At 31.2% G+C, this 23,108-nt stretch overlaps 3 protein-coding genes across 5 annotated transcripts; 1 reads left to right on the top strand and 2 right to left on the bottom strand.

The window, feature by feature from the left end:
- Positions 1 to 3,957: 3,957 nt before the first annotated feature.
- LOC114371930 (ETO1-like protein 1) lies at positions 3,958 to 8,663 on the bottom strand. Of its 3 annotated transcripts, none has more exons than XR_003658083.1 (6): positions 8,309 to 8,663; positions 7,658 to 7,892; positions 5,856 to 7,568; positions 5,095 to 5,381; positions 4,615 to 4,924; positions 3,958 to 4,392 (listed from the first exon to the last, which is right to left on the bottom strand). XR_003658083.1 is itself a non-coding variant. In XM_028329258.1 (6 exons), exons 2-6 carry the CDS (start codon positions 7,783 to 7,785, stop codon positions 4,172 to 4,174), a joined length of 2,664 nt encoding a protein of 887 aa, XP_028185059.1. In that variant the 5' UTR covers positions 7,786 to 7,923; positions 8,309 to 8,657; the 3' UTR covers positions 3,958 to 4,171. The 3 variants fall into 3 exon arrangements, 2 of the variants coding, with proteins under 2 accessions (XP_028185059.1, XP_028185058.1); XM_028329258.1 differs by having other exon boundaries at positions 5,090 to 5,381; positions 7,658 to 7,923; positions 8,309 to 8,657; XM_028329257.1 differs by having other exon boundaries at positions 5,090 to 5,381; positions 8,309 to 8,657.
- Positions 8,664 to 12,825: 4,162 nt separating this feature from the next.
- On the top strand, positions 12,826 to 15,329 carry LOC114372546 (protein LIFEGUARD 2-like). Its single transcript, XM_028330154.1, has 4 exons — positions 12,826 to 13,171; positions 13,284 to 13,397; positions 14,571 to 14,728; positions 14,824 to 15,329. Exons 1-4 carry the CDS (start codon positions 12,922 to 12,924, stop codon positions 15,028 to 15,030), a joined length of 729 nt encoding a protein of 242 aa, XP_028185955.1. The 5' UTR covers positions 12,826 to 12,921; the 3' UTR covers positions 15,031 to 15,329.
- A 1,635-nt stretch (positions 15,330 to 16,964) lies between these two features.
- LOC114370906 (VAN3-binding protein-like) lies at positions 16,965 to 21,425 on the bottom strand. Its single transcript, XM_028328310.1, has 7 exons — positions 20,977 to 21,425; positions 20,545 to 20,670; positions 18,816 to 19,245; positions 18,153 to 18,383; positions 18,006 to 18,055; positions 17,437 to 17,494; positions 16,965 to 17,346 (listed from the first exon to the last, which is right to left on the bottom strand). The coding sequence occupies exons 1-7, from the start codon at positions 21,310 to 21,312 to the stop codon at positions 17,132 to 17,134; spliced, it is 1,446 nt and encodes a 481-aa protein (XP_028184111.1). The 5' UTR covers positions 21,313 to 21,425; the 3' UTR covers positions 16,965 to 17,131.
- Between the last annotated feature and the right edge of the window lie 1,683 nt (positions 21,426 to 23,108).

The raw sequence follows: 23,108 nt of genomic DNA, 5'->3' as shown, positions 1-23,108 counted from the left end.
AGAGAAAAAAATAGAAAAGAGAGAAATATGTTAGAATTTGGAGTTTGTTTGATTTGAAAGAAATAAAAGAAAAACAATATTATGAAGTTATTTGGTTTGAAATAAAAGAAGAACGAAGAAATTAGATTATAAAAAATTATTTTACACCTTTCAAATTGAAATAATGACTTGTGTCATACTTTAACTGAAATATGAGGACCAGATAAACATATGGAAGTCATTTTTTATAGATTATATGGATATGATAATCGATTAAATGGTTCTTTCAATATGTGAATATAATCAATGATGTGATGAATATGAATTCTTTAATTTTAAATTACAATTATTACATCACAGCTAATCAATGATTTTGCTAGATATATAATCAATAATGCACTGAATATGAGTTCTACATCAATATGTAAGAAAAATATTGGTAAGTTTAATCAATTGTGCATCAAATGGCTTCTTCCAAGTAATCAATTATAGAACATAATTGATTATTATGTGAATATAACTTATTAACAAGAATGTGATGAAGAAGGTGAATATATGGTCGAGAATGTGAGTAGTGCAAGACTTCCCCATAAGACCAATGGTGCAACACTCACAACGATGAGCATCAAACACGAATAGAAAAAGATTATTGTGGGAGTTACAAAAATAGAAGAAACAGTTTATTAAAGATATGTCACTCAATCAAGTGATCCAAAATTCAAATCTTGATTGATCCTTAGGTAAAAATAAATTATATTGAAAGAAAATACTCATCTTATTATGCACTCATAGTTTTTGACAAGATAATCATCACTTTCGACCGAAATTATTTCATACTTATATCATGATAAAAAAAAAACTACAAGAAAAGTACTTTTGTCATTAGTTAACTGGTTAGTATTTCCAACCAATTTCTTCTTTGATTTGCAAAGAAACAAAAAATCTTATAGGAACTATTATTTTTACAATTATTCTTTAAATGGTTACCAAATACTTAAATTTTGTTTATGACTCCTATCTATACTCTTTCCCCTCTATTTCGAAGCAACCACATAATGTAAAAAGAAAAAAAAAACACTTAGTGCAAGATAGTTTGAAGAATTGGAGTATATTACATAGTTTTCAAGAATAGGGTTAATCCTATTCTTAAAAAAAAGTAGTTATAAAAAGCATATGACATAAAGTTAATTTTTTAGATTTTATTTTTATATTTAAAATAAAAATCAATTTAGTTTTCTAATGCATGTTCAGTCATTAAATATTTTTTAAATTCAAAACAAACATATTGTAAAAAACAAATGAATTTCAAATTTTTGTCAAGGATTAACATAATTTTCCTTATGACTAAGTTAAGTATTTACAGAAATAAAATATTTCAAAGTAAATCAGACAATTATTGTTTGGCTGAAAGAATTGAACAAGACTCATTTTCAGACGAGGAATATATGGGCGTTTGTCATTGGCATGGGAAAAGGACTGCGCAAATCTGTCATTCTCCTGTTATTTTCCGTTTTTAATCTCTTCTTACTTAAAAAAAATTAGAACGGTGATCTTTAAAGTAAGAAAAATGTTTTTTTATCACTACACCCTCATTTGAATATTTGGTGTAAAATATAGTATTAATATAAGTTTTATGTGAAAATAATTTAAAATCCAAATTTTTTTTAATTTATTATATTTTTATAATCTTATATATTATCTTTTGAAATATAATATATAAGATTAAATTCTATTTTCACATAAATTAAAATATGTATATTATTTAAGTTTTTATTTTTATTTTAATATATATATTTCTTTTAAAATAATATTTATGATTTAGTGACAACATTTTTTTTATCTATATTAAGATATTCATGTTATTTGTTGTAATATAGATAAAAAAAAATTATATCAATAAATCACATACATAAATATTTTTAAAAATAGAAAATAATGTTATTTTATTTAATTACATATCTTTACTATATAATTTCATTCTTAAAAAAATTATGTACCTGATTAAATAAAGTTAATATAAAAAAATATTATTATAGTAAATAATAAGAATATCTTAATATAGGTAAACAAAATGTTATCATTAAATCACATATATAAATATTTTAAGAGATAAATAAATACTGTCATTTTATGAAATTATAATTTATATAAAATAATATACATAATAAATTTATATTATATATTTACGATATAAAATAAGTTTTGACTAACGTGATAAAATACATAAGATTATAAAAATATAATATATAAAATAAAAATAAACTTATATAAGTATATATATTTTAATTTATGCAAAAATAGAATATAATCTTATATATTGTATTCTAAAAGATAATATATAAGATTATAAAATATAATAAATTTTAAATTATTTTCGCATAAAATTTATATTAATTACTATATTTTGTACCAAATATTCAAATGACCATGTGGATGTAGTGATAAAAAATTGTGTCATTCACTTCAAACATCATGAGATAAAAAAATTAATCAAGCCAAGAAAATGATAATAAGACAAAAGAAGAATAGAAGAAATAAGAGGAAAAATCCAAAAGAAGAAGAGTTAGAGCACCAGAAAAAAAAATAATTTAAGGACAAAAAAAAGACAACACAAGCAAGGAATTCCAAAAGAGAAGTAGCAACAATAAAAAAAGAGATAAACACTTAAGAAAAATCCAACAAATGATAAGATTAGGACGAAAGAGAAACAATAATAGGAAACAAACCTTCTAAGAGTTCACCCAAGAGAATAAAACTAATTGAAATTAAGGCACTGAGAATAAAGTAACCTGACCACACAAAGAAATAATGTGAGAAAAATAAGAATACCACAAAATAAAGTAGCAACAAAGTAAGGATGGCAATGAAAAGAAGTAACAATAGAAGCAATGAGTGCAAAAAAAAAGTAGAAGCAAGGATCAAGAATAATAATTGAAGAGCCAATTGACGAAATGTGTTGGTGTTAATGTCCACATTATTTTGGAAATATTCTTCCGGAAGAGGCAGAAACTTTAGCCCTCTTCCATTTTATTGCTTGGCTGAGTGAATTTAGGGATCACTGGGTGCTTATCGAGATGGATTCCAAATCTATTGTGGACGGGTTTAATTAAAGGACCTGCTTGGCACGGTCTCAGCTTGACACTATTCTTAGATATTACAAATGCAAGCTTAGATCTTTAGTTTTTAGGAGGCAAATTAATTTTGTCCTCACATTTTAGTGAAAGCATCAAAATTCTATGCTATTGAGGTGTCAAAGTGATGTGAGTTTTGCTTCGTCAGAAAAAAAAAAATACATTATTTCAAGTGTCGAAATGATGTTTTATTTTGATAAAACTACTGGAAATGTGAAGATTTGGAGCATCAAGCCAGACAGTCGTCAACCATAAGATTTGAGACAAAAATCATTCAATATGAAGATCTGTTAAAAATTTGCAATAGTTATTACTAATTAGAATTTGTATTCTATAAAATATCTTTTTTATACCTTGTAAAAATGGGTCAGAACTTGTAACTTGTAAGTACCCTACATTCTTTAACACTCGCAAATAAACGAGTTACTATAATATTTTCGACCACTGTTTTTTTTTTTCTTTTTTTGCATTTTATATCCATGCACTTTATTTTTACGTTGCATTCTTTACTATCGTTTTATTGTCAATTAGAATATATTTATTGATGTAAAAAATTATAATATATTTATTGGTTTAGTTTACTTTCTCGCAGTTTTGATTTACATTTTTTTTCCTATTGATAACTAATTATTTTTTCTTCCTTAACTCCTTCATTTTGCTTAAAAGTTAACCATATTCCTTGAATACCCATAAAGGAGGGTAAAAGATCTTTAAAGGAAGTAAATGTCCTATTCCTTGAAAACCTATAAGATTATGTTTTGTTGATAAAAATATGCTCAAAATTTCACTATCGATAGTGAAAAAGAAAAATAAATTACCTTCTAAAAAAAGAAATTAGATTACCAAATGAGAAAAAAAAGTGAAGAGACATTGAGATGTGTGAGATATGGAGCTGTGTATTTAGCAAATATAAAAAAAGGAATGTATAAATGTTAAAATTTCGGCCACCCCTAAAAATAGAGTCTTCGGATAGTTAAATCTTATTTAACTATACTTTTCATTTACAAATTCACTTTTGGTGACCGTTAATGTTTTCATTTGGCAGAATTCATGGTCTTGACTCATGGCTCGTGGCTATTGACACGACAGTGAAGTTCTAACATTTTTTGATGGAATGGATCCACTGAGAGAGCAGCACGACAGTCTCTTAGTGCACCTAAAACATCCCCCTTGTGTTCATGGAATGCTGCACGTAGATGCAAGAGGTGCAAATCAGCTTTGAATGCAATTGCTCTAGAGAGTTCCGCAATGGCTTCCTCTTCCTTATGGCTGTCCATCAGAACTGCAACCACATACACCATATACAAATTATCAACAATATTGAGTACTAGCTGCAATACCATAATGTGATATGACGATATGAGTAAGATTGACTACTGCAATAGCACCCACAACAACGACAATATTAAGATACAATATCAAATATTTATAAAAATAACATATAAGCAAGTTGCTTATAGCAGACCAACAGAATTGTGGGTGAGTAGACAAGCAAAATATGAACCTGCTGCTCGATATCTGTAAGGATACACCCGAAGTGGATCTAATCTAGTCACCATCTCCAGATCTGCCTTTGTGATTTCACGATCACCATACTCAGACCTCTTCTCATATGCTGATGCATTGTTTCTTGCCTTCTCAATAAGGTTGGTCATTTCCTTGTAAGCGGCAGCCTTATCATTTTTTAGAAAATGAACACGAGCAAGACCCTGATGGGCTCGGGTGTGCTGGATTTTAAGGGCCTTGATATAGCAATCTTCTGCTAACTCCAATTTCCCACAATCAACATAAACACTTCCAAGATTGTTTAGAGCCTGGTAAATTAAGTGGAAGAAAACAATTGTAAAACAAAAGGCTAATTGTATCCAAAGTAGCAAACTTATATGGATACGATGTTTGTTATTAACCCGTGTGAAGGTCCACTTGTTTTGTTGATCAGTAAAATATTTCCAACACACGGAACAATTGAAGAACTATACCTGACCTTTGCGCAGATTATCAGAAGGACACCTCAAGGCATCTTCCAGAAGAGAAATAACAGTTGAAGAACATGATGAATCTAAACTGGAGTCGGCCAATGCATAGGCCTTCAGGAAGTAGGCCTCAAAAGACCTTTTAATACTAATAGACTCTTCAGCTTTTTGAAGCCCTTCCTCACAATGACCTGTATCATACAAGATCCAGCCCTCATATACAAGTCTTTCATGCTCACTTGATACATGTTGCCAAGCTAACTGTAAACTCCGCATGGCAGCCTCAGGACAGTTTAGCCTTCAAATAAATGTCAGATTTATAGACTCAGCATACATAAGTTCCAGTCAGTATTAGAATCAGAATACAAAGAAAAAGGGATCTTGAAGCAGCAGAATTTGCAGTTTTATGTTTATTGACAGAGATGTAGTGACTTATAAATAGACAAAGAATTCTACATACACTTTGAAAAATTAAAAACAGCCATCATTTATCTATTCTTTTAGTTATGATTCAATATATGTACATGAGAGACACCAATTACCATATCAGATTCCTATGGTTCATAGGTGGAGTTAGGTGGAATTCAAGATCTTTTTACAATAAAATAGGGTACAGGCCCGTGCTCATCACGATAAAAGCAACTTTTATTCACATCATATCCATCATTTATACAAGAACAACAAAAATGCTACTGGACAGGAGGAGAGAGAAAAAACAAGGAAGTGACACATTGCATTTGCCTGGACAGTTATCAAAACATTCTTAATATACCTGAGGAGAAGCAATGACTGTCTGAAGTATAGAACACCTTTTGCTACATCAGATTCAAGCATCTGGTAGATGACAGATAGAGACTCAATATCATCAACAGCAGACCAACAGTCATATAATCGGACCCAACAATCTGCTGTTGTCCAATGTTCGACATGCTCACGCACAAGAGTACAGAGCTGAGATGCAGCTACACGCCCTTCAAACATTTTATAAGATGGACACAGGGAAAGAATTGCTTGAACATCTCGGAGCGCTGCTTTGTAGTCCTCAAGGACCAGATAGATAAAAAACCGCAGTTCCAAGCACTCTAATGAAAGTTTGAAGCCAAGAATCCGGTTGATTTCAGCCAGTGCAACTTGAACATTCCCTGACTTCATTAAAGAGGCAGTCCTATACATGTAGGGATATATAAGAGTAGGATCCAGTTCAGTTGCTTTCTCAAGGTCTTTCCGCCTCAAATCACCATCACAGTATAGTGATCTTTCCTGGTACATCCATCCAAGTGGAGTAACAGAAGAAATGACTGAGCTGATCTTCTCATAAGATAAAAGTTTCTCACCCTTTATAGAGTCCAGTCTAGCTAAACCCGCAACAGAATAAATATGACCTACATTTAAAGCCCTCTCAAAAAGACAATAGGCTTCATCATATTCTTTCCTTGAGAGTCTTACACATCCCAATTGATGAAATGCCAGCAGTCTCTGCTTGTCATTTTCAGCAAAATCAACTAACCGTTCCAGGAAATGAGCTGTTGTGTCTGAACTAGAATTAAGGTTCATAGAAACTTCACTCAAGAAACAGAAAAGTGAAAATATACCAGGCCCAACCATGACTGCCAACTGCTGTTTATTAGCATGAATAAATAACTCCACAACCCGATTGTCACTCAAGCATTTGGGAATATTACGTAAAAGAACTTGTAAACAAGAAGCCGCAAGGACAGCTGAATTCTGATCAACAGCATATTCCATGAGTTCCAGTGCATCTTCTCTGGAGGAAACTAAGGATGCAAGTCTTCTGTCACAAGCCTGTTTTAGTCCTTCGCAACAATACTTATTTGCAAAAGCTAATATTTCCACCAAAAGATTTGGAGGGACGTCAAGTAAACTGTCTGTCAAGCTGAAATAACTTACTGCCCTCATACCTGAAGGAGAGAGATTGTTTTCAGACAAATCTATAGTCTCAGAAAGTGATTCCCTGAAACAACCCTTTAGCATTGCATGGAATGGTGCTGAAAGTTCAGAAATCTTTTGTCTATCACAGACTATCTTCTCATCTCCAATTTTAAAGATAACATATTCTGAAGCATCGTTCCCATTCATCAAAGCTCTATCTTGGGAACTTACATTTTTATCAAAAGGAATATGAGATTCTACATCTATGGGTCCAAATTCCTTTTCACATTTACCACAAGCTGTGAGCAACTGAGCAACTAATTCTTCTCCTTGCTTCTCATACTTCAGCCATGCCCCAAATATAATTTTCTCATGAACAGTGTTTGCTCTCTGCCAAGCTGACCGGAGGCTTCTACGCATCAGTTTGACATCCCCCAGGCCCTTAAAGACCTGGTATTGTAACAAAAACAGATTTGATTGTTCCTGTGGAGGACAAGATTCAAGTTCTTCATGGATTTGAGCTAAGACTTCCACATAATCAACAGGTTTGAAGAATGGGAGTATCGGTGACTGTGGGACCTTGATTAGGGATTCTCTGTGGCAGTTAACAGTATACACCACTTCAATGAAATGACTAAAATAAGCAAAGCTTCAAAATAAAAAATGTTGGCCAGAAAAACTTACATTGATGCAGAAGAGGACTGTGATGACAATCTGGGAAGCTTCCCTCTTTCAACTTGGAGCCAGGACTGTGGATTCAAAGCACTATGGTGTGCTTCTTTACACGACTCTGCGGTGAAGAAAGTCCTCATAGGGCATAAGAGGCAAAACAAGTCCCAGATCTCCACTATAATACCACTGTATGCTTCCTCTTCAAAATCAAACCTTTACAAATTGAAGCCAAAGAAAAGGAGCAGACCTACCAAAAGAGAAAAGAGAGAAGCTTCAACCTGCAGGTCACATTCCACAACCCTCAACTCAAAAATTCCCAACCCCAGAAAGAAAAAACACTTATTTTCTTTTTTCCTTTCTTCCTTTAACTGTTCCCCTTTTAGAAGCAACAGAACAAACAATCTCAAAGTAACGGTCTTTCCTAAAAAAAATGATCATACCCATTAACTAAATCTAAGTCAAGACTTATATTCCTGAAAAAAGGGGGAACATTTAATAATAATTTTACTCTACTCTCTTCATTTCAGCATTAAACAAGGAATATATAGACAAAACGGTCAAATAGCTAAGAAAGATCTCAACACAAAAAAAAAAATGGCCACTTGAATTGTAGCTGGTTCATCCAAATCAGCACACAAAATGCCAGAGAGAGAGAAACTTCACCTGTGGCTTCAATCTGCAGAACCAAATGAAGGGTTCGGAGCATGAGATGAAGGGCATAGAGATCAAATCCAAGTGAGGGGGAATCTAACTGAAAATTTTCGACTTTAACTAACTTTTACTTTTTCCTTTGGTTGGTGAAAGGGAAAGTGAATTACTTTTCCCTTCTTTCCGTTGTAGTTGGAGACCATAGAAGTTGCAGCTACTGTTGGTTGGAAGTTGAACTTACCAAAATCAATAGGAATCAAAGTTTAAACTTGGTTGATTGAAGGATAAAAAAAACAGAACTAAAAACAAAAACAATTGATGAAACAATTGAAATAAAAAAGGAAAATAACAGGAGAATGACAGATATTGCGCAGTCCTTTTCCCATGCCAATGACAAACGCCCATATATTCCTCGTCTGAAAATGATGTCTTGTTCAATTCTTTCAGCCAAACAATAATTGTCTGATTTACTTTGAAATATTTTTATTTCTGTAAATACTTAACTTAGTCATAAGGAAAATTATGTTAATCCTTGACAAAAATTTGAAATTCATTTGTTTTTTACAATATGTTTGTTTTGAATTTAAAAAATATTTTAATGACTGAACATGCATTAGAAAACTAAATTGATTTTTATTTTAAATATTAAAAATAAAATCTAAAAAAATTAACTTTATGTCATATGCTTTTTATAACTACTTTTTTTTTAAGAATAGGATTAACCCTATTCTTGAAAACTATGTAATATTAACTCCAATTCTTCAACTATCTTGCACTAAGTGTTTTTTTTTCTTTTTTACATTATGTGGTTGCTTCGAAATAGAGGGGAAAGAGTATAGATAGGAGTCATAACAAAATTTAAGGTATTTGGTACCATTTAAAGAAATAATTGTAAAAATAATAGTTCCTATAAGATTTTTGTTTCTTTGCAAATCAAAGAAGAAATTGGTTGGAAATACTAACCAAGTTAACTAATGACAAAAGTACTTTTCTTGTAGTTTTTTTTTATCATGATATTAGTATGAAATAATTTCGGTCGAAAGTGATGATTAATCTTGTCAAAAACTATGAGTGCATAATAAGATGAGTATTTTTCTTTCAATATAATTTATTTTTACCTAAGGATCAATCAAGATTTGAATTTTGGATCACTTGATTGAGTGACATATCTTTAATAAACTGTTTCTTCTTATTTTTGTAACTCCCACAATAATCTTTTTCTATTCGTGTTGATGCTCATCGTTGTGAAGTGTTGCACCATTGGTCTTATGGGGAAGTCTTGCACTACTCACATCTCCGACCATATATTCACCTTTCTTCATCACATTCTTGTTAATAAGTTATATTCACATAATAATCAATTATGTGTCTATAATTGATTACTTGGAAGAAGCCATTTGATGCACAATTGATTAAACTTACCAATATTTTTCTTACATATTGATGTAGAACTCATATTCAGTGCATTATTGATTATATATCTAGCAAAATCATTGATTAGCTGTGATGTAATAATTGTAATTTAAAATTAAAGAATTCATATTCATCACATCATTGATTATATTCACATATTGAAAGAACCATTTAATCGATTATCATATCCATATAATCTATTAAATGACTTCCATATGTTTATCTGGTCTCATATTTCAGTTAAAGTATGACACAAGTCATTATTTCAATTTGAAAGGTGTAAAATAATTTTTTATAATCTAATTTCTCGTTTCTTCTTTTATTCAAACCAAATAACTTCATAATATTGTTTTTCTTTTATTTCTTTCAAATCAAACAACTCCAAATTCTAACATATTTCTCTCTTTTCTATTTTTCTCTGTTTATTTCCTTATTACCAAACAAAGTGTTAAGTTGATCATTTTATTAAGTTGTCGTATAAAGGAATGTTATATGTAAAATACATATAAACTTATGAAAAAAATGGGTCAGTTTGGCCCAATTAGATGAGCTACGCCAGGACGGCAAAATTATAGCTTCATATGAAAATTGGATTGGTCCATCTGGCTTTTACTTCTAGCCCATTAAATTAATGTTTGAACAGTCAATTTGGATTGACCACTACTTTTGGGTGAAGTTATTTATTTTGACATATTATGCTTTTAAAACCTAGTTCGTAACACAGGTTTTCCAACTCGAGGTACTTGTGAGTATGTTGAGTAATTCTGTTAATCTTAAAGTATACTTTTTTAAGAGGTGAAGGGACACTCAACCCCATATTGTCATTTGGGTCATGTCCCTTTAACGTTTGAATTGTAAATGTAACAATTTGTGGTCCACGTGTTTGTTTTGGATTTTATGTTTCATCTCATAGTAGTTTTTTTTTTGAAAAAATGTCATAGTAGTTATGACAAGTGAGATTTTATGTTATGATTATGAAATTTTTTTTGTCTTAATCATCCAGTCATAAGAAAAAATAGATTTTGATTAATTCAGAGTTTGATTTAGAAATAAGTAAAATATGGTAAAAATTATTTTCACCAATGATAAAATTCATGTAATATCAAAACGATTGAACTTTAACTTCATCTCATTAATTATATATGTCCAATCATTTGGTTATCATCATATCAATTTAATAGTTGTTTGGGATGTCATTTTTATCCCTATAATCAAGATGAAAATATTAATTTTATTATATTAAATGGTAGAATATTTAATCTTTTAACTAATTGGACATATTTAATCTCTTTAGGCAGTTTATTTAAATACAAAAAAAATATTAATCATATATTTTAGTTCATTTGATTAGCATGGTGTGTGTAAGTTATTGAAAATCATTGGTATTTATCTTTGATTCAGATTAAAAAAATCACATGAATCTCATTAAATGAAAAATAAACTTAATTAATTTTTAATTTTTTTTCTTGCTACAAAATATCATTAAATGAAAAATATATAGACTGTAAACCTTTAGTAAAATAGACATAAATTTGATCTAATGCCAATGTTGGTTCGTATTGCAAGGATACAACAAAACAAGATCAAACTAAAAAGATATATTTACATATACACAGCGAAGATGAATTATATTGTTATTCTTTTAAGGAGTCAATTTTCTCCTTTGCATGACAACAGAAAGGGGCTATTTATACAGCAGTAACCCCAGAGTTATAAAAGCCACAACAGTTAAAGCAGTTAAAAAAATATATTAAAAATAGTAAACTAAAATATAGAGTCAATAGTTACTACAGCCAGAGAATATATTAATTTGTCTTAAAAAGAATATTGGTAGACAATATCCATCATTTACTTATAGGCTAAGTATGGTGCAAACGATTGACCTAACCTATATTAGTATTTACTTATTAAATTATGATAATTAAAAACTGGTTTAGTCAGAAAATTTATTTAAATCAAATATGAGAACATCTTTGAACATCTTCCCACCTTAATTTGTCTGGTTCGCAATGCTTCTAGTGCTTTCTTTTGCTTGAACTTGGGGTCTTCCATTACTTTGGCTAAGCTTTGTGGTGGATCCAGTTGCAAAATCGATGACTAATTAAGGTGCAAGTCGACTCTCATTAGGACCTGCTAATGATGTAAGACACCAAATTTATGTTAAATTAGATATATGATATGATTAAATGGAAATGGCAGGAGAAGTTTAGACATATCTAAAGTGTCCTCTCTCACTTTGGATATTGTCATGATTCGTTGGATTAGACGATTCTCCACCTCATATTTGGCTGTGACCATCTGACACCACTTTTCTAGAGCTTGCTATTTGCTGTGTGTTTAGTTTGTATTTTGTTGAACTAGGCTATTTTGTCTCCTACATTCAACTTAATAATAACTGTTCTTATTATTTTAATTTAAGTTTATCATATAGTACTAATTATGTACACGCTTAAAGAGTTGACAATGCATTTATTTGTGCATAATTATTAAATTCAACAAATGTTGATGACACACTGGAATACATTTTTTTCAAGGGTAATTTTGCTTTATGTGAAATGAAATTTGGTTGTGCTACAACGGGTCCTTGGTGTTAAATCCAATAAAAACGTGCTGATGGATAAGATCCAAACTTGAGAGCTGTAAAGTAGACCATATAAGCACATGAAATGCTGAATCTGAATCCTACAAGACTTGAAATGAATGAGTGAATGTTTGTTAGGTATAAAACTACTTTTAGTTTTAGGCGTTAACGTAAACTAATCATCTCTCCCTTATTCAACTATTCTAGAATACTTATCCTCGTTATCTTGCAGTGATCATATGTATAAAAAGAACTCAAATATTAGAAAATTTACAAATTTACAATAATTCATGAATAATCTCATGCTCAACAAAAAATGTAACTCAAATATTAGCTGTAGTGTTTCTTTTTTGTTTTTGCTCTTCGACCCCGTTTCATCAGTTACAGGCTAATCACCGTTGGAAAAATCTAGAGTTTCCAATCCGTACACGCGTCAATCAGAAAACACACCACGTGTCCAACGCGTACACAAACGGCGACGTTTCACGTTCCCCACTCGTGTAAGGTATGCGAAGTCTCACGAAGTTTCCTTTCCCACACGAGCCTCACGCTTAAACTCATTCATTTATCCACGCAAGCAAGATCCAAAAGCTCTAATTAACTTTCTTTCTTTCTTTCTCTCTGCAGCAACAAGATGTGGAACCAACCATTGGGAAAAACCGATTTGGAAAGCGGTTCTCGCCCGCTGTATCCGATGATGCTTGAGAGCCCCGAACTGCGCTGGTCTTTCATCAGAAAAGTATACTCCATAATCGCCATACAGTTGCTCGTAACCATCGTCGTCGGCGCCGTCGTCGTCACCGTCCGCCCAATCAGCGTCTTCTTCGCCACCACCGGCGCCGGATTGGCTCTCTACATCGTCCTCATCTTTGTCCCCTTCATCAGTGCGTCTCTCTTAACCTAATTCATTCCGATTCCATTCCTTACTTCCTCTTTAGTTTTTCTCTGATTTCTCTTTCTTTCTTTTTTTTGTGTTGGTTTTGCGTGCAATTGCAGCGTTGTGTCCACTTTACTACTACTCCCAGAAGCATCCCGTCAATTACTTGCTCCTAGCAGTTTTCACCGTGTCTCTTGGTTTTGTCGTTGGATTGAGTTGCGCCTTTACTAGCGGTAAGATTCATCGTCTGTGTCCTCTTTTTTTCTTTGTGGTAATTTAGAATTTGTTTGTTAGTGTTTTTTTTTTAAAGAAAAAATAGAACTGAAATAAATTATGGTTTGTGTTGTTTTAGTTGTTCAACTTGCAACACCTTTGTGTTTGGTCCTAGAGGAGGGAGAATTGTTTTTAAATTTTACCTTGTTTGATTTAAAAATCTACACTTCATTGTTCCACAATTTTATTTTTCATCACTTTCCTTACCATTTATAGAGGTATATAATAGTTCAGGTTTTTCCTCCCATCGGCTAAAGCTCCCATCCTTTCCTTTTCTCCTTTGAATTAAAGACACTATTAGTTTGGTCTGCTTGGTTATAATTTGGACTTTGATGTGTATGATTCTAATTCGGGACAATGGACAAAGGAGAATTAAATTTAGGAAATTGGGATTACTCTTGATATTGAACTTGGGGTTTCGGGGTAAATCCATCATTGTGGGTTGTGACCAAATTCCAATGCGTGGGTGCTCCGTTGGAGAGATCTTTGTGTCCGGTCTGGGAGGATATTAAGGCAATATGTTATTTCCTCTGTTCTTTTATATCTGTCTTCTAAGTTTCTTATGTAGAAACCAAGTATTGCAATAATCTTTCTTGATTCTAATAAAATAGTTTTGGGCTTTTGTGTTTTACCCATTTTTCTTTCCACTTCAAATAAATGCATGCCTAAATTAATTAAAATTAGGAGACAAGTATGATTATAATTGATAAAAGGATGTGATCTTCAACTTTGTAAATGATAGATGGTAATAGAAACAAAAATTCTCCAAAAATCCAACAATTAAAAAGGAAGCGAGGGAGTAAAACTTATTTTTGTGGTTACATTAGGGTTCTAAGTTTAGATCTACTGATTCCTTCCTTCCATTGAGAGTGCAATGGAGGGAGGAGATTGGATTATTCCCTTACATGGCAGCTTCTGATGTAACTACCGTTTCTGCAATGGGAAATAAAAGTATAAAACCACGCTTGAAATCCAAATTGAGAACAACAAGTTGTCACGTGTTAAGACTTTACTCCCTTGTATATTTTGGCTTGTGCAACTTCGTTCAACTTAAGTTGCATTCTTCAGTGAAAATTGCCGACTTGTGTATGGTTTTGATTATTTTTCCAATGGCACTGGATAATTTGATACAGAGAAAGTTATTCTGGAAGCTGTCATATTGACTGCTGTGGTGGTGATTGCTCTAACACTCTACACATTTTGGGCTGCAAGGAGAGGCCATGATTTCAACTTCCTTGGACCCTTCTTGTTTGGTGCAGTGCTAGTTCTTATGGTCTTTGCTCTGATTCAGGTATTATGATCTTCAAACACTGTTGCTTCACATGTAGTATTGTGCTATTGTAATTATTTCGGTTTAATCCTTGTATCCTTTTCTTTCTCTTGCAGGTTCTGTTTCCACTGGGTAAATTGTCCGTGATGATCTATGGTTGCTTGGCAGCCATTATATTTTGCGGCTACATCATCTATGACACAGACAACCTGATCAAGAGATACTCGTACGATGAATACATTTGGGCTTCGATCTCCTTGTATCTGGACATCATTAACCTCTTCCTGTCTCTGCTCACTATTTTCAGAGCCGCTGATAGTTAGATCATTGTGTCATATGCAATTCCGTTCCTTGCCTGCACATTATTTGTTTTTTGTGGGGGACGAGAGTGGGTTCCGAAAACAAATTCTTGTCAACTAGTATATCTTTGGGGCTTGCTCTGTTGCTAGGTGTCTTGTATACAATGGATTATTGTCAAAAGTTGTTCATAAATAGTAGATTAGCGATGAAATTTTGTACTTGATTATAAACACGACTTTCCCTTTCTTATTTGTGTTCCTTATTGTTTATATTAGAATACAAGATATAATATATGGGGCATTGGCTCATGATATGGAAAAAAGTTAAGAAATTATGTTTGTTATGATTCTAAGTTATTCTTGTTCAAGATAATATGTATTTCTATTAATATTAGCCATATTAATTATCAATTTTTTTTTCTTAATATCACTTTTGATTTATTATAGGTATATTAAGTTTTAAAATTTTTATTTTTATTTTTTATGTTTTTGAAATGTATATTTTTGTCTTTTTTTTTTTCTTTCAATCTTTTGTTAAAAACATTAGTATCATTAGTGTATTAAATTTTAAAATAATTGTCTTAATATAATGAAGGTTAAAAATGATTACTATTTTTTATTTTAAAAAATTAAAAATAACTAAGTAAATGAAAAAAATGAATTTGAAATCACAAATAATCACCTTTATTATTATTATTATTATTTATTTTAATAATTTAATAATGATTATAATTTTATTCATTAATTTATTGTTATTTATTTTTTAAAAATAAATAAAGATAATAACATTTTTATGTAAATTTAATTATTTTAAAAAGATTAATGTCACTTTTAATTAATTATGTTATTTTAGTTCATTAAGTTATAAAAATTGTTATTTGTGTTCCTTATTTTCTGGTTATGATTTTTGTCGGTAAATTGTCTATATTATAATACAAGATAAATATATGGGGCATTGGGTTATGATATGAAAAAAAATAACAAAATTATGTTCGTTATAATTTCTAAGTTATTCTTATTTAAGATAATGTGTATTTGCATTAATATTAGCCATATTAATTATTAATTTTTTTCTTAATATTTATTCATATTTCATTTTGGTATATTAAATTTTAAAATTTTATTTTTATTATGTTTTTGAAATATGTTATTTTTTCAATTTTTTTAATTTTTTAAAAAATATTAATGTTTTAAATTTTAAAATAATTAAGTTAACTTAATGATGACAATAAATGGTCATTATTTTTTTATTTAAAAAATAAAAAATTATCATTTTTTTATTTAAAAAATAAAAAATTATTAAGTAAAGAAAAAAGATGGATTTAAAATCACCAACAATCACCTTTATTATCATATTTTCATTATTTAATTTAATTATTTAATAATAATAATAATTTCATTCACTAATTTATTATTATTATTCTAGTTATTTTTTTAAAATAAAAGAAAGATAATAACAATTTTTAATCATTACTATATAAATTTCATTATTTTATATTGATTCATTATTTTTTATAATTATTTCATTTTAATATATTAAGTTTTAAAAATTTTATTATGATTCTTTATTTTTTAAAATATAACATTTTAACATTTTTTTAAAATTTAGATGTGAACAGAATCCTAACATTACTAACAACAAATAATAAAAATGATCAAAATAATATATTTTAAAAACATAAATGATTATAATAAAACTTTCAGTAACTAATTGTAAAACATATTACAATAAGAGTGACATTAAACCAAAAACTAAAATATATTAAGTATTACAGTTCATTAAAGTAATTAAATAGTAAATGTTTGACTATCAAATATACTATTTTGGAATTATTTTTTTTCATTTTAATAATAATATAATTCTTCTGATGATATTAAATATTTTTGCTACTTTCATTTAAATTTTTACTAATAAAATTTTAATGGCTTTAAGAATTGATAATGCACAACAGCGGTCATAGCGTACTGAAATTTAGCCACATAAGGGAGAAAAATATAGTGTGTTCATTATTTAGTTACAAAATCCATTAGTGTCTGAATAAAAATGGAATACAGCTAAATACATAGTTTAAATAATCAAGCAGTAGCAAGAGACTATCTTGGCAATGAGTATTAGGTGTGCATCTCAAACCCCATTTATGTTTTGTCTGCGTGCAACAATGGAAAGAAGTCTAGAAACCCCGTGAGTCCAAGTATCATATTCTCTTTGATTTCTACATTCGAACTCCACAATCCCCCTTGCTTCTGTCTTCAATCCAAAATACCTTCTTTCTTCACTGTCATCAAACAGATGCCTTCCTGGCCACGCTGGTAAATTTGTGCACACATCTAACACAACATCTGCAATTTAAGAGCACAAATTATGAATTTTTGTTATGGCAAGCAAAAATAAAGAAATGTAATTAATGGCAGGCTAGGCTAATAGCTTACTCTTTTTCTTTTTGGTAATGGTTCCTGCAACATGTCTGCTCTTCATTTTCAGCATCACCTGAAATGATTGCAAGCTTTATGATGAATGAACAATACATGTACCCAATTCCACCTGCCTCGAATTCATTTTTTCTGGTATCCCAATTGAATTGTAATATGGAATATCATAATAATGATAGAAAAGGGATGCATTTTTTTATATTCCTTAGAATGAAAAAAAAAATTCTTGAAATCTGGGTCAAAATTTTCAATTCATTTCCATTTTTATATTAGAATTTGGATTCTATCTACTTGTTTTGTTGCAAATTCCTTCATTTGAAGCTGAATATAAAATTCTTTTTATTTATTCCTCTCCATAATAGGTATTTCATACATGCGATCAGTTAAAATTTCATATAATTCATTATAAAGAACAGAAATTCTAGTAATGCTAAATGGATCATGTGATTTGACGAAGAATGGAAGCCAATTAGTGGAATATTTTTCGATAAAATTCAAAGGGAAATTGAAAATGCTTGGGGATGGAAATGAAATGAAGAAATGTTATGAATTCTTGATGGAAAAAGTACCTGGCCTGTTCGATGTATATAGACTGAAACTATTTTCCAGTGAAGATCACCTGCAGATTATTACCAAGATGGAGTTTAATCATTTTGCAAATGAGAGAAAAAATTCAAAGTGTTAATATATATTGCTACGTTTGTTAATGAAATTACCTTTACGTGTCCGTTTGAGTAATGCAGTGCCCCTAGCTAGGAACTCTTGGCTGCAGGCACCCAAAAAATTTTCACCATTGATAATCTCTCCACTATCACTGGTGCTAGAATTACTGTTATTGCCTTTACCACATATTCCAATCCCTATGCCTCTCTCAATTGGGGTCACTGCAGTAATATTCCACACCTCCTTCAATGCTCTTGCTTTCAAGGTTGCAGCCCCTCGTAAAGCTGCATATATAAAGGATCATATTCTTCAAGTGGCTATACAAAGAGAGAAAAATACTTAACATGACTATTACTAATTAGCTACTACCTCTCACAATCCATGTGTACAAGTAATGTTCCATCTGGGACTAAGGGATTATTCAGAGATCTTTCATATTGTATCAACTTTGGTTAGGACTTAGGAGCAGTAGCTTAATGTTTTCTTAACAATAGTTATAATAAGAAGGACAAAACTTAAATGCAGTTTTATATGTTCTTTTGATACTCCAATCAAAATTGGAGTTTCAACAAGGTAATCTGCCTAATAAAGGTTCATTAAAAGTAAACAGATTTTCGAGGTGAAACCTGAATTCTGATTGAAAAATCGCACCAAAAGTACTTCCTCATGACACTGCATCAAAGTTTTGTCCTAATAATAATAGTAATAAACTCTACCTGTGGCAGCTGCAGCTGTAAGTGTTGTGATATCATCATGAGAACGGACATTGACAGCAGAGCTAACCACAGAAGCAAGGTGATCTCTCTCAGCTCCCATTGCTTCAGCAGCCTCAACACACTGAGCAGCAACTAACGTGGCCGCAGAAGCCACAGCCATGGCCATCTTCTCATCCTTGTTAGCTGCAGATGAGGCTGCTGTTGCCGCGGTGACGGCTGCAACTGCAGCTGCCACCGCAGCAACAGAAATTGCAGCATGCAGTTGAGCATTGTGGGCTCTGTGTTCTTCTTTCTTCTTTTCTCTTCTGTCTTTCAACCATCTTCCAACTGTTTTAGGTCCGGAGGAAGGAGTGGCATTGCCTGTAGTAGCACCACTCATGGCTCGTCCAACATTGAATAAGGGGTGAATGGAATTGTTTGCCCGAAAAAACTGCAATTAAGACTGGCATGATTACTTCTTTGGATTAATTTAACATCATAAAATTGTTCCATCTCTAAAAGAAAAAAATGCTGACAATATTCAATTATTCATGGTTATTTACCTTGCCACTCATAAGTCACTGGCATGCATGTCTTTTCCTAATTATTTCTGCTAGTGTTCTTTTTCATTTTTTTTATATCAATTTCTATGAAACATTTCATTTCATAGTTCCTGTAATAAAGATAAAAAAAAAAACTATACACATATTTTTCTGCCGATAAAAAAAATACACATATTTTCGAGTTGCGAGAATAAATCCTACTAGTCTTTTCCTGTGCCAACTCTATGCTTTGATTTCTTCTTTCTAGTAAAAAGGCCAAATTGAACTTTTTTCTATCTACCAAGGAAAAATTCCAAAATGAAAAGATTGTTTGCGTGAATGCTGAGATAAGGTACACTGGACAGTCAAAATCAGTCAAAATCTTTGTCTTGTTATGAGACAATCATCAGGCAGGTAGGGTAAGTTGACTGGAAACCATATCAGTAACAGTAACTCGTGTCATTTACCCACTTCAATAGTTCAACACTCACCAGGACCCATCCAAAGGTTATCTCCAAAGTTTCAAAATGTTGATTTTTTAAATGAAAAGTCACAACCCCTCCAGAACTTTAGGCTCTAGCTCCCTCTTTTTTGTGTGGTAATGGGGAGAAATAAAGGGAAGGTGGCTCTCAGTCTCTCACTCACGGAAAACCCATGAGCAGTAAGCACCAAACGCCACCATTATTAATGTGGAATTTATTTTTGAATAGCTATGAACATAGATAGATATTACTTCAATGCAGCCATGGGAACTAAAAAGAGTCATGAGTAACAGATGAATCTGTTGGGACCCTCAAGTTCCTTTCTTAATTTCTTTTGTGAATTATTTTTACATATTTTGCCTCATGGTGACAGGTGAATATGATAATCATAACCCTCCTAACCCAATAGGCTAGTTATAGCAATGGCCCCACATGCATATTATCAAAATCAACTCCACCTTCTTTAAATCTATGTTTAAGATTAACTTAAATTAAACACATTTCAAACTTAATTACTGAAATATACTACATACACATACTTAGGAACCAAGATACTACATTCAAAAGTGAGATTGGGAAGAGGAACAAGAAAAAAAAGTAATACAATAGTTACCTTACAAAAAACTATTATTGTACTTGTGAGAAAGCACTGTTGAGTGCAACAGTAGAGTCATTTCACCAACCTTCCTCGGTCCAAAAGAAAGGGGGAAAGGAACAGAGAAATACCTTGACAACATCGTCAAACTCGGCAGAAGGAGAGATTGGTGGACTATCCGTTCCGGTTAAAGAAGCACCACCGTTCAAAGGTTCACTGCTATGAGACAGTCTACCTGACGTTAATGGAGACACTTCCTGTCCAACACACATCACACATTACATTATTTTAAAACCAATATGGAGTCATAGATACAAAGAAAAAACAAAAATGTGAAAAATAATGTGGTTTTTGTATGAGAGAAACATAGTGCATGTTTGGTTTGTACTTGGATATGTTGTGACAGGCATTCTAATATAAATCCATCTGAGAAAAGCAAAATAAATGCAAAAGTAAGAATTTTGATCCATTAACAAAATTACTTTTGCCTCAAACATAATTTTGTAAAGGATTTTCAAACTTGCACATAGTATGAGAAGCAATGTGACATGGTGAAGACCTACCTCTCTAGCGGACTGTGACATAATGCGGTCAAGGACAAGCTGTGAGGTGGCAGAGGAAGCAAAAGAGAACTGGTTGCCACACATGGTTGAGAATTCCTCTGAAGCTTGTTCGGAAATGGAGTTAGTGACACTGACAGAAGAGGGTGCATTAGGAGGCTTGGAAGGTATGTCTGAAATTGAAGAAGGAGGTGTAAGGGCTTTAGAGACCTCAAGAGAAGAAGCACTCCATGATCTAGACAGAAACTCCATTGGTACTCGAGGGCTCTCTGGCAAATGTTTGCCATTGGTTGGAAGGTTTTCATTTCTGCGAAACTTCATTGTGAGGTTGGGTTCCATGTGTCAGGGTTGAACAACTGTGTCTGTGTGTGATCTTCAAAGTTTGTAGCTTTGAGAGGTAAGTTGACATCCTGAAGTGAAGGGGTATATATAGTAGAATCTTTGAGGATGGTTTGTCTAATGGTGCATTTTTCTTTATGTTCTTCAGTCATCTTCAGTGTGTCTTATTATACACATCAGATTAAAAAATTTAGTAATGCTTTACTCTAATAATGATAAAAATTATTTAACAAGTTAAAATGGATCTGTATACTTTGTGGTAGAAAAGTAGTTTGTAATATTTTAGCAAGTGTTTGGTTGAGCATCACATATCTAAATTTATCTAAAATTCACATTATCTAACGTAAAAGTAACTCCCAAGTTTTTCAGAAATCCACATTTAAACACATTATTATTGTTAAGAACTTGTACAATAATGGTTTTTATAACATGGTTGCTAAAACAACCCACTCTAATGTTATTTCAAACCAAGAATTTGTTCTTAGTTCTAAGAACCACTTAATCAGTTCTCAATGGACAATGCAATTGCTCAATGGTTTGATAATAGAGAGAGAGAGGGAAAAATTAACGCTCTGTTTGATACGAGAAAAAAAGGGTAATAAATCAACATATGGAGATAAAGAAGAGAGAAATATGTGAATAAAATAAGTGAAAAATACACTGATAAATGTTTTTAGTTTAAGAGAAATAAAGAAAAAATAGACATAAAACACTAAAACATACTCAAATAGTGAGACAAATAATGAGGTTGATAGAAATTTGTGTTATCAAAAAATAATAAAGATTGAATCATAACAAGAGACACATAAATTACAAGTTGATAAAAACTGAGTCAAAATTAGAGATACACAAATTACAAGTTCATCTGACAAGCAAGTGTTTGATATCCGATAACACAATGTTATGCAAAATTAATTACGATCATAAAAAATCAATTATAAATATATTTGATATACATTATTTGTTATCTCTCCTGATTTTTACATGAAAATAAATTTGAGTGATATCTACCCTTTTTTTTTCTTTTTACCTTATTCCATAGAGTATATATCAAGCAAATTTACTCTTACCAATAAGTTATTAGTTTGAGTAATATTAAATTTAATTTTATTAAGTAAAATTTCAAATTCAAGTCTTATTGATGAAAAAAATAATAAGGAGGGAAACTTCCACTAAAAATAGCTTAGTCAATTTTTTTGACAAAAATTAGTTGTGAATAAAATTGATAAATATTCAACATCAATATAATAATTAAAAAAATTACTTTTATTAATCTATTATTTTCTGGTGGCCCTCCTTTCATTTCTTTATCATCTCTTCACCACCCAACACTTAAAACAGAATATAAAAATGGTGATATTTGTTTATTTGATGAAGAGAAAATAAATAAAAAATAGTAATATTATTTTTTTTTCCTGTTCAAATTTTAAAATTTTCTCAACTCAAACACTTTATTATAATTATACTAATAATAATGCTAATGACCTGAGGGCAATGTCTGGTCAGCACTCAGCAGGTGATAAAGTGGGTTAAGAGCAGTGAAAATTGGTCAAACACCATGTGAATTGTGAAGTACTTTGCTGTGAAGTGCATACTGGAAATAAAGTACTGTTTTCTGCTATGTGCTCGATATCAGAGACTAGGGTGTAGGGAGAATTGGGTGACAATGTCATTTTAACACGATCTTTTTTGTAGATCCTAACATTATTAAATTGATATCACGAAGAGAAGTGGCAAAAAATTACTTTTTAAGTTGAAAAATTAGTGTTGAACATTTTATTGAGCTATAATTAGTG

Source organism: Glycine soja, chromosome 10 (genome assembly GCF_004193775.1).
Source record: "Glycine soja cultivar W05 chromosome 10, ASM419377v2, whole genome shotgun sequence".
In the NCBI taxonomy this organism is placed as follows: domain Eukaryota; kingdom Viridiplantae; phylum Streptophyta; class Magnoliopsida; order Fabales; family Fabaceae; genus Glycine; species Glycine soja.
Note: the sequence above shows the minus strand (reverse complement) of the source record. Positions and strands in the feature narration are given on the sequence as shown.

What these genes read in the sequence shown, in the direction of transcription:
- LOC114372546 (XM_028330154.1), top strand. Translation starts at nt 12,922, where the DNA reads ATGTGGAACCAACCATTGGGAAAAACCGATTTGGAAAGCGGTTCTCGC. An exon ending in GAGTTGCGCCTTTACTAGCG is followed by an intron (nt 13,398 to 14,570) that starts GTAAGATTCATC and finishes AATTTGATACAG; the next exon opens with AGAAAGTTATTCTGGAAGCT. An exon ending in TGGTCTTTGCTCTGATTCAG is followed by an intron (nt 14,729 to 14,823) that starts GTATTATGATCT and finishes TTTCTCTTGCAG; the next exon opens with GTTCTGTTTCCACTGGGTAA.
- LOC114371930 (XM_028329258.1), bottom strand. Translation starts at nt 7,785, where the DNA reads ATGAGGACTTTCTTCACCGCAGAGTCGTGTAAAGAAGCACACCATAGT. An exon ending in ATAATCTGCGCAAAGGTCAG is followed by an intron (nt 4,925 to 5,089) that starts GTATAGTTCTTC and finishes TTAATTTACCAG; the next exon opens with GCTCTAAACAATCTTGGAAG. An exon ending in TTACAGATATCGAGCAGCAG is followed by an intron (nt 4,393 to 4,614) that starts GTTCATATTTTG and finishes ATGTGGTTGCAG; the next exon opens with TTCTGATGGACAGCCATAAG.
- LOC114370906 (XM_028328310.1), bottom strand. Translation starts at nt 21,312, where the DNA reads ATGGAACCCAACCTCACAATGAAGTTTCGCAGAAATGAAAACCTTCCA. An exon ending in TGTCACAGTCCGCTAGAGAG is followed by an intron (nt 20,671 to 20,976) that starts GTAGGTCTTCAC and finishes TGTGTTGGACAG; the next exon opens with GAAGTGTCTCCATTAACGTC. An exon ending in AGTTTGACGATGTTGTCAAG is followed by an intron (nt 19,246 to 20,544) that starts GTATTTCTCTGT and finishes TCTTAATTGCAG; the next exon opens with TTTTTTCGGGCAAACAATTC.